We start from the raw sequence: 11,529 nt of genomic DNA, 5'->3' as shown, positions 1-11,529 counted from the left end.
TACTTTTTTTTGGGACAAGAACATAATACAACCAACTGTTGACATCATTTGTAAAAATAATGTCATTACCAGCCCTAATCTGACCGGTCTTACGTTTGTGGCAAACCTCTACTGTGGCAATCATAGACATATTATGACCATTAAGTTAAATTTCTTTTCAGCATTAAAGGTTTATAATTAAAGATTTTCATAGCCTATAATTATTAGAGTGGTGAAGGCAGAGTTAGCTGGTTTTTAACAATTCATTTGTCTCCCTGACTGGTTTTTCACTCCACATAACTCAGAAAGTGTCTGCCTGGAGGAAATTAAGGCTTTTCAGTGACGGAGACACCCACTGGCAACAAGAGCTCAGTGCAGTTGTGAAGTATAAAAAGGCCAGTCAGCAGTAGAGTGACAGAAAACACGCTCGTGCGGTGCATCAGGGTAGGCTGCTTGTCCTGAGAGGAATTTCTGTTGCATAACAAGGAGACACTTCAGGTAAACAGCTTGTGTTATTCAGGAACAACTCTGGATTCATTTAGCTCAAAAACTGCAGTGGTTTTGGCAATTTCAGCAGCAAACTTGCAGTGATCTTCAGCATCTCCATGGATTCTATCTTTACATGGTAGGTGAAATAACTTTAATGCAACTGATGTTGTCTTTGAAATATTTTTTTTAAATATGTAACGTTAATTTTCTCAAGGCAATTGTATAAAAACCCCCTTTTTTATTCAAAGATTTTTTTAAATAAAGCTTCTGCTTTTTAAAACAGAAGATTTTTTTTTTTAAAGTAACAACTTGTCAAATGAGAATGAGTCTTACATGTGTGATAGGAATATTAACGTAGAAAAATGTACTTTTCAAATAAAACCCTAAAGATATAATTTTGAATTTGATTTACAAAATTGAAATACCATTTGTTTGTGAGTGTTATTCACTCAATTTTAATTTATTGTTCAGACACTTCAGTTGCCACAGCTCTTTGCTACATTTTAAAGGAATGTGTGCTTTGTGCTCAACAGCATAGCTGTCGGGACTTGTTCAGGATTCTCTCATTCCCTCGTTATTAAAAAGAAAAAAAACGAACAAAGTGCTCTAAACAAAAACTAGATTTAAAATATGTAAAAGTCTAGATTAGACCTACTTGGTTCTAAAGGTTTAGGATAATCAACATATCATTAGGGCAGAGAGAAGAAAAGGTAAATGTTGTTTTAAGTTTCCTGTTAAAAAAACAAGCTGAAAAGTCACACTTTAGGTGCAGGTGTGGAAGACTAGGGTGTGGATGTGGTTTGGGAGGAGATATTTTCACCTCTGGATGTGTGCCTAAGCCTTAATGATGGTCAAGATTTTTAGTTTTTTCACCATAAAGTCTGTCTTGTCAATCCAAAGACTCTGAAAGGTAAATATTTTCCTGAGACATTAAATCAGTTAAATAAATATAAAAGTCTACCCTCCCACAAACAGATTTTCACAGGCTATTTTTTAATCAAATTCCTCCTTCAAATGGGTTTTCTTGTATTCTGTGCAGCTGCAGCAAACATTGAGTAATAGCTGGGGCCACTGCCTGGGTTTCAGGAAAATTGGTCAATAACAAAACCTATGGCGGTGGTTTATGAAGAGGAGCAGGGCGAACTGGATGTGGAAATCTTTTAAACTCGCTTGTCCATCATAGTGTTTACTGATGAATGTTGATCAGCTCGATTCTTCTGCCTCTTGTGATTTTGTTGACCCAAATAAACACAATGCCCCATCGCCACTTTTTTCCTCAGTGAATTTTTGAAAAAACATATTTTGTGAAATCCTGCAGTGGTAACCCATACTTTATCACCTAGCTGTGTTTTTATTGTTAATGTGCGTTTGTTAGGGGAAATAGATTGCAGTTCAGGGTAGTAGCTGTAACAGAAGGGTGCAGATTAATCTGATCTGTGTAGAAAAAAGCTAAGGAAAACCTACAACACAGACTGATTATAATCATGCTAACACCTTATTTTTTCTCCCATGTCAGTGTTCAGTCCCCTAAAGGAACCACATGAAAACCAGAACCCAGCGGTCATGCAGGTGATGCAGGACTCCAACTCCTCAGGCTTTAACACCAACTTTAACAGCAGTACCATGACACCCCAAGTGGACTTCCCACACAATGGCATCCCTTCAAACCCCATCATTGCCAGCCTCACAATGACTCTGGGCATCCTATTTAATGTGGTGGCCCTCATCATTCTCATTAAGGCCTACACCCGCTTCCGGCGAAGGTCAAAGGCGACCTTCTTGCTCTTTGCCAGTTCCCTTGTGGTCACAGACCTCACAGGTCATGTGGTCTCTGGAGGACTGGTACTAAGGAGATACTCCACAGCCAATCTGACATCCCAGGATGGTCCAACAAATCCAGACAGTCCTTGTCAGTTTCTCGGAGGTTGCCTGGTGTTTTTCGGCTTGTGCCCGCTCTTTCTGGGCTGTGCAATGGCTGCTGAGCGCTGCCTCGGTGTCACCAATCCTTTGCTGCATGCTCGGCTGGTAACCACAGCCCGGACGAAAATAGCCCTGTCCATGACCTGGTTCCTGGCTCTATGCGTAGCCCTGCTACCTGTATTCCAACTAGGGGACTATACTTACCAGTACCCAGGAACATGGTGCTTTATTAAGGTGATGGACACTAATGCCAAGGATCTGACTTTTGTGATGCTGTTCTCTGGACTGGCTTTAAGCTCTCTTGCTCTGGCCTTCATATGCAACACCATCAGTGGACTCACACTTATTAGAGCCAGGCTAAAGAAGAATTCATCCTCACAGAGGTTCTCTGCAAGGTCTCATGACACAGAGATGGTGGTCCAACTGGTTGGCATCATGGTCACCTCTTGCATCTGCTGGAGCCCTCTGCTGGTGAGTCCATGGAATCTTAAAACATGCATACGCTGATAGAAAATATAAAGGACATAGGAACATAATTACATATCTAATAAATTAGACATTATAAATTAACATTATAAATTAGCATTATTATTATGAAAGATAGAACTGAAGACAAACTTTTTGTTCAAGCACAGCAGTGGTAATTTTTGGATTTTTCATATTTCTGACTGGTGGGACAGCATATATCAGAAAAACTGTGCTTTATGTTGATTCATGAAATATTTCTCTATTTTAGCTTAGTTAGTTGAATCTGCAATAAAATCTCCTAATATGTCTTAGGGGGAAACAAAAATTATTAGCTTAAGCGCTATTTTCTTTTTAGAAAATAAAAATATGCATACAACCCATAGTAAATGTAATATAATAAAATAAATATTGTCTACAGTAGGGGTCTGCAACCTGCTGCTCCAAGTGGCTCCTTGGACCTTCGGCAATGGCTCTCAATAAATTTGGCTAAAAGTGATAACTAATTTAATATAGATATAATAGCAGCTTTTAACAGTTTTTTTCATTTCATGGAATAATTACATTGAATTTCAAAACAGAATGAGACTAAAATGACCAGTAATAAGTTGTAGGTATATTTTTCTTAGTTTGAATCTATGTGCTTTTTTTTTTGCACAATTTTCCACCAATATCAGTATCCCATAAAAGAAAATGTATTCATTCTCTTTCTGCAAAAGTTTTGTTTTTTCTTTAGTTTCAAATCTAAAAGTTGAAAGAAAATGGTAGTCCTTGAAAAACGACAAAAAATTTCCTATCCTAGAAATTTATAAAAAAACGAAGTCGTCTTTTTTCAAAAGGTCATGTAACATTAGGAGCTCTAAACGAGTTTTATTTAGCTGAACTGATGACCAAAGTGGCTCTTTGGACTCTTTAAGTTGCAGACCCCTGGCCTAGACTATACATTTGGGAAGTAGATTAACATTTTAATTAGCATTAATATTTTTCATTATATCTAAATAAATTGTTGTTCTTTCTCAAGATGTACAAATGTTGGGATTTGCTGATAGAACACGTACAAAATATTAAATATCATACTCTGTAACAATCCATCCATTGTCTATACCAACGTATCCCTGCAGGGTTATGGGGGGGCTGGTGTCCATCTCCTGTGGTCATTGCAGTCATTGAGGGCGGGGTACACCCTGGACATGTCACCAGTTTATCACAGGGCAACACAAAGACACGCAATTGAATTGGTCTGAAACATACGGTGAACCTGGGGGTTTAAGGTGAAAAGGAAATGTTCTGGTCAAAACAAACAAACCAAAAACGACAAAACCTAATGTTAGTCCAGATTCTCCTTCAGTAAAGTTTGATATCAAGCAAGCCTTTCCATTAACAATTGGGAATATAGGGATATCCTGAAGTTGTACTATTTTTCTTCCCAGCTTTGTCCAATTTTACACTGTTTCAGGCTTGTGATTAAAAATATATACGGTTATATGGACAAAATAACTTCTGGCATTTCTTGTAGTCTCAGTTTTTTTAAATTTGGAGCTCAACTCCTTCTAAATATTTTTTCTGTAACAGGTTTAAGATTGTTTGCATGAGAAAATATTTGTTCAATGAAAATATACTGGTGAGAGTTCCTTTCATTTCTGTTTTGAAATAGATTGCTTAAAGATCCTGTATGCCATTTTTATTTTCCTGTAGAGTCAGAAAAATCCTCTAACAAGTAATCAATGTTAGATGTTAGATTCCACATGACTGTCACAGCAAAGATAAAAAGGACAGGGCGAGAAACATAAAACAATCGATTGATTCTTGACGTGTGTTGTTTTTCCAACCTGCTCTGTTCATTTTAACTTTCAGCTATGTTACCGTAAAGCACACTGGTTTCCTTTTAAAGATACAATTTGGTAGTGTATTAATTTTGACTACCAAATGTACACAGAAAATAAAAGCAAAGCAGTTTGATGAAGTATTGATTTCCACTTGAGGATTTTACCGAATACAAATTTTTAACTGCTACTTCTACTTTTTGTGTAGTTTGCTCGAAGACATCACAATAGGCACAATAATCAAGCTGAGTAGCAGGCATTTTGTAAACATTGGGGTAAAATTGTGACTTTTCACAGAATTGAATGTAGGTTCTGGATAACTGAAGTTCTATTTCTGACCGTGCTGGTCCATTTTACAAACAGCTTATTGTTCTCCAAGACTCCAGAAAAATCTTGAAATCCATGCGATTTTCTGAAATACGGCTCAAACGTTTTGCTGCAGCTACACAGAATATAAGTAAACACCTTTGAGAGCTGCCCTGCAATGGACTGGGAACCTGTCCAGGGTGTACCCCGCCTCTCGCCCGTAGACTGTTGGAGATAGGCACCAGCTTCTCCACGACTCACTATGGAAGAAGCGGTAGAAAATGACTGACTGACTGATCTTTGAGAGCGGATTTAGATTAAAAACATTGAAATATAGATAGGAAAACTAAGAAAAAATACTAACAAATTCACTTAAAAGAACTCTTGCTTGTTGGCGTGAAAGCTTGTTTTTAAGAGTGTAGATTGTCTCCTAATTAAATTCTGCTTTACAACAAAAAGGGAAAATAAATAGAAAAATGTACAATGAGATGATGTTTTATGGACACCAAACTATATCTAAACTAAGTTCAACTGATTGTAGAAAACAAACCTAGCGAGTTGCATTAAGACAGTGAGCGTGAAAAGTATGAACTGCAAGAATAAAATTATTGTAAACAACCACAAAAACACAGAATTGGTGAGATGAGATCAACTTATTGCTCATCTTTTTCTTTTTAGATCTTTTCGTTGATGTCAGCCGTGCACTCTTACAGCGAATCACAACTGAGCGAGGAAGTCACCCGCACTTACAGTAAACTCATGATGACCGGTGTCAGAATGGCAACCTGGAATCAGATCCTGGACCCATGGGTCTACATCCTGCTGAGACGTGCCATCCTCCGAAAAATCTACCGCATCACCAAAAACCAGGCCAGCTTCAAGAGGAGCACCTTACGATCCGTCCGCTTGGACATCAGCTCCCTCCACAAGTTGGAGAATATTCCTGCCAAAAAGATTTAAAAGTAGGAAGGACTTAGATATTAAATAGTGAGATGAATGCTACAGTCGTTTATTTGGAGCCGAACTGAAGAGCAGAAATAGAGCCATAAGAAATCTGACTCTCTTGGCTTCTTTGAGTACAAGTCACCCTGACTGGTGTAAATAAAGTGAGTCTGGATCTGTCTTTCAGATATGGAAGCCTAAAAGTACCATTTTACATAGATGTTCTATGTATGAGCAACAATAACACTAAAACAAAGGGGAAAGCCCAAACTGAGTAAAAAATTGCTACTGGTTTATAACAGTGCCATGGCAGCCTCTCCTTCCTGAAAGCACGCATCAAGAGGGGCTTAAAGGTCTGGAAATCTTTTAGAAATTTCAATTGCATCACTTTCAAATTAGACCAGATGGTTCTATGAAGTAACTTTCCAGTCTGACTGAGTTTTCCGTTTTTGTTAACAAGAAAGTCTGATGTAAAATATAATGTGTTGAAGTGCAATATGGCAAAAACAAAAGAGATTTCTAAAGATTTGATGATGAGACCACCAGAGAGTTTGCACCCCGTTAGCTCAGATGTACAAAAAAATAATAATTACCCATGGTCATTATTACTACCTAGAAATGGTTTACTGATGAAGACCCTTTCCTATGGAAGACGTAAAAGAGAGGGTGAGATCACCAAAGCATCTCTCACATTGGCTATGTTGTAAACCACAAGTTCAAACTAAAACAGGCTTATAGAGAGAGGTGGCCACAGATTTTACGAGGTAGCAAGAAACCTTTGGAAATATGTTTTTTGAGCATATCAAACCAAAGCAGCACCGTTTTAGTCTCAATGAGCAATGAGATGTTAAATAAAAAAAAACATAAAGCATTTCATCTGCATACACTGTAAAATATTACAGTTAACAGTTTTTTTTCCCAACATATTCCTGGGTCCAGTATGGAGTGATCCAGGCCTGGGTTGATTTAACTCATCCATCCATCCATCCATCCTCTATAGTCTTCACATGGTCGTGGGGTGGGCTGTTTTTTTCACGGTCAACCTTTCCATCACAGGGTAACACAGAGATAAGCAAGACAAATAACCATGCATGCTCACACACACACACACACACACACACACACACTCTTGTTTTGCTTTATGTAGTGAGGACCATGTGTTGACTCCCATTGACTTCCATTGATTTTCAGTCATTTTCAACCCTTTCTATGCCCTAACCCTGACAATAACCCTAAACCTAACCATTACCAGTGCATGCCTAACCCTAACCTGAACCTAAACTCAGTTCACACCTTAGTCCTAAACCTAACCGTTAGCAAAATAGGTCGTGAGGACCAGCAAAATGTCCTCACTTTGGTACAAACGGTCCTCAATTTGATGGTGAAATCAGGAAAATGGTTCTCACTGTGATGCCAAGACAGGAACACACACACACACACACCTAAGTCCAATTTAAAGTGGCCAATTAATGTGATATGCAGGTGAGAGGAAGCCAGAGTACCCAGAGAAAAGCTATGCATACATAAGGAGAGAAACAACAGCAACCTCAAAATGTTCAATGTGTTTTATTAGGCAAACAGTTGAATTTGAATGAAAATATTCATTTTCATTATATAATACTGTGTAAAATATGTTCATTATGACCGTTTCTTTGGTCAAAGTGTTTGTGTTGAACATTGCTAGCACTATAGCAGGTAGTGTTATCTGAAGTGAACAACTCCTTCCCTGAAATATAACCAATAACACAGCATGGACACTGTTTTAGAAGGCTAAATTTGGAAAGTGAATGTTTGAAAAAGTAACTTTAATGATGAAGAATACCATCATGTGCAGAAATCCAAGAGTAAAGGCTCCACTGTTCAGAGAATGGGGATAAACAATTCAGTATTTAATACTGAATCAGTTTCCTCAACAAAGATAGTGCCTCTATATTTATTGGCAACCCTGGTAAAGATGTCTAAAAACTTTCAGATAATTTTATTTTTAGCTGCAGCTGATCTCAAACTACAAAATGTTAGAAAAAAAACATCTTTAATTTGATTACACTTACAAAGTTGGGAAAAAATGCTGTGTTAGGTAATAATTATTTCTCACACAATCACAGAAGTCACAATTAATGGCACCCTTAACAATCCCCCTAAAATAAAACATAAGAGCAGCATCTCTGAAATATATGGTTATTTTAAAGTTAATCAAGGTTTCTGATAGCAAATTAGTAAACTATGACTTTCTGAATGATGCGGCACAGAGGTATATTTTTAAGGTTGGGAAGAGAGGTAAAATAAATTTCCAAAGCTCACTGCTAAAGAGCTGCAGCAAACAGTGATATATTGTGGTCACCAAGTCTCCGTTGCAACAATTAGACACTACACAGTTTGGTGGAGGATACAGTGGAGGGTCTGTGATGCTGTGGGCCTGTTTCTTTTCCAAAGGCCCTTGAAAACTTGCCAGCCTACCTTTATAAATAACTGTTTTAAATACCAGGACATGTTACAGTGTGAGATTAAGGATTTACCAGGGATGCAGTAAATTTGAGGGGTTGTGTACATTCACATTTACACTATTTTACTATATTGTCTAAGTTTGTTTGTCATTCTTGAAAGAAGTCATGCCTATGCTTAGGTATGACTTCATGCAAATAGAAAATATTTTGGTTGGACTTTAATATATTAAAATTTGTCTTTAAAGTAAAAGAGTCTTAAAGAAAACATCTCAGCTAAAATAACAGCTTTGAAATGTTTGTTTGTTTGTCAGACTCAGTGTCAGTATTCACATGAGCGTAAAAGGATATGCTTTTACCTCAGCATGAAGATGTGAGAACCATAATGTGTGTATCCCATATAATCCTGTGACAGGAATGTAGATGCTGTGAATGTAAGTACTGTGCATTTGTTTTCTCCATATGTCTGAAGTGAAGCTGACTGAATGTGATACTGTCCAGAAAAGGGAATGTAAGATTGTTTATTAAAATCGATTTATTGTATATTTGGGTCACCTTCTAATCTAATGCTGTTTCCAGTAACAGCAAGCGATTTTCATTTCAACAATTAAATGTTCCCTTTGCGAAACTGAAACAAATAATTAGATAGAAATTTTACCTAAATTAGATCCACCATATAAACCAATACAGTGCCTTGGAAAAGGTAATCATATTGCTTGGCTTTTTCCATGTTTTGTCAGAATAAACCCCAAAATTTTATGATAGCTGATAAGGTGATAGATCAACACCAAAGTTTGGTTTAATCTATTTTTTAACTAAAAATATGAAATGTGTGACATGCATTTGTATTCAGAACCCCTGAGTCAATAGTTTCTACAACCAACAACAACTGCACAATACATTAAATTGCATTCAGTGTGGGCTATATTGCAATAACAAGGGACTCCTTAGATGCATATTTGGTAGGATATCATATTTTAAGTGTCAGACACTGATGACTTGTTTATAATTAGGGATGTATGATATAATGGCATTAACATTGGTATCGGCCGCAGTCTTAGTGAATTTTTAACATACAGGTCCTTCTCAAAATATTAGCATATTGTGATAAAGTTCATTATTTTCCATAATGTCATGATGAAAATTTAACATTCATATATTTTAAATTCATTGCACACTAACTGAAATATTTCAGGTCTTTTATTGTCTTAATACGGATGATTTTGGCATACAGCTCATGAAAACCCAAAATTCCTATCTCACAAAATTAGCATATTTCATCCAACCAATAAAAGAAAAGTGTTTTTAATAATAAAAACGTCAACCTTCAAATAATCATGTACAGTTATGCACTCAATACTTGGTCGGGAATCCTTTTGCAGAAATGACTGCTTCAATGCGGCGTGGCATGGAGGCAATCAGCCTGTGGCACTGCTGAGGTCTTATGGAGGCCCAGGATGCTTCGATAGCGGCCTTTAGCTCATCCAGATTGTTGGGTCTTGAGTCTCTCAACGTTCTCTTCACAATATCCCACAGATTCTCTATGGGGTTCAGGTCAGGAGAGTTGGCAGGCCAATTGAGCACAGTGATACCGTGGTCAGTAAACCATTTACCAGTGGTTTTGGCACTGTGAGCAGGTGCCAGGTCGTGCTGAAAAATGAAATCTTCATCTCCATAAAGCTTTTCAGCAGATGGAAGCATGAAGTGCTCCAAAATCTCCTGATAGCTAGCTGCATTGACCCTGCCCTTGATAAAACACAGTGGACCAACACCAGCAGCTGACACGGCACCCCAGACCATCACTGACTGTGGGTACTTGACACTGGACTTCTGGCATTTTGGCATTTCCTTCTCCCCAGTCTTCCTCTAGACTCTGGCACCTTGATTTCCGAATGACATGCAGAATTTGCTTTCATCCAAAAAAAGTACTTTGGACCACTGAGCAACAGTCCAGTGCTGCTTCTCTGTAGCCCAGGTCAGGCGCTTCTGCCGCTGTTCCTGGTTCAAAAGTGCCTTGACCTGGGGAATGCGGCACCTGTAGCCCATTTCCTGCACACGCCTGTGCATGGTGGCTCTGGATGTTTCTACTCCAGACTCAGTCCACTGCTTCCGCAGGTCCCCCAAGGTCTGGAATTGGCCCTTCTCCACAATCTTCCTCAGGGTCCAGTCACCTCTTCTCGTTGTGCAGCGTTTTCTGCCACACTTTTTCCTTCCCACAGACTTCCCACTGAGGTGCCTTGATACAGCACTCTGGGAACAGCCTATTTGTTCAGAAATTTCTTTCTGTGTCTTACCCTCTTGCTTGAGGGTGTCAATAGTGGCCTTCTGGACAGCAGTCAGGTTGGCAGTCTTACCCATGATTGGGGTTTTGAGTGATGAACCAAGCTGGGAGATTTAAAGGCCTCAGGAATCTTTTGCAGATGTTTAGAGTTGACTCGTTGATTCAGATGATTAGGTTCATAGCTCGTTTAGAGACCCTTTTAATGATATGCTAATTTTGTGAGATAGGAATTTTGGGTTTTCATGAGCTGTATGCCAAAATCATCCGTATTAAGACAATAAAAGACCTGAAATATTTCAGTTAGTGTGCAATGAATCTAAAATATATGAATGTTAAATTTTCATCATGACATTATGGAAAATAATGAACTTTATCACAATATGCTAATATTTTGAGAAGGACCTGTATTTGTATTGGTCTAATAAGTAAAACTAGGTTGATATTCATAGCCAATATTTATTTCTATCTTAATGCTGTTTGTGAATATGTTTTCAGGAGGGGAAAAGGAGGGGCTTGGTCATTTGGTAATTGCTTGGGCATGTGACAGTGATAGTGATGCAGCACAGGATTACAGGGTAAGGAGTGTGGTCATTTATTTCTTCATGGTGTCAAAAGAGAAATATATGTAATATCGGTAAATATCGGTTATCGACCATAACAGCATTATTAATATCGGATATCAATATGGGCTCAAATTTTCAAATCAGTGCATCCCTAGATATATATTTGGCCAGTTGGAGGAACTCTAACTGCCCCAAATGCCCACATCTGATGTTTATCTTTAACAGCTAAGTTGCTAAAACTCACAGAGAATGGTGGGAACATTGCAAAATGGTAAAGAAAAAAAAGTGAAGAAAATGAGGGTTAACCGTAATCAATAACA

General features: G+C 38.0%; 1 protein-coding gene across 2 annotated transcripts; it reads left to right on the top strand.

The window, feature by feature from the left end:
* The first annotated feature begins 401 nt into the window (after nucleotides 1-401).
* LOC124863310 (prostaglandin E2 receptor EP1 subtype-like) lies at nucleotides 402-7,143 on the top strand. Of its 2 annotated transcripts, none has more exons than XM_047357644.1 (3): nucleotides 402-477; nucleotides 1,985-2,859; nucleotides 5,661-7,143. In XM_047357644.1, the coding sequence occupies exons 2-3, from the start codon at nucleotides 2,032-2,034 to the stop codon at nucleotides 5,940-5,942; spliced, it is 1,110 nt and encodes a 369-aa protein (XP_047213600.1). In that variant the 5' UTR covers nucleotides 402-477; nucleotides 1,985-2,031; the 3' UTR covers nucleotides 5,943-7,143. The 2 variants fall into 2 exon arrangements, with proteins under 2 accessions (XP_047213600.1, XP_047213599.1); XM_047357643.1 differs by having other exon boundaries at nucleotides 424-604.
* Nucleotides 7,144-11,529: the final 4,386 nt, after the last annotated feature.

Source organism: Girardinichthys multiradiatus, chromosome X, assembly GCF_021462225.1.
Source record: "Girardinichthys multiradiatus isolate DD_20200921_A chromosome X, DD_fGirMul_XY1, whole genome shotgun sequence".
In the NCBI taxonomy this organism is placed as follows: domain Eukaryota; kingdom Metazoa; phylum Chordata; class Actinopteri; order Cyprinodontiformes; family Goodeidae; genus Girardinichthys; species Girardinichthys multiradiatus.
The sequence above is the reverse complement of the archived record's forward strand: the minus strand, read 5'-3'. Positions and strand labels throughout refer to the sequence as shown.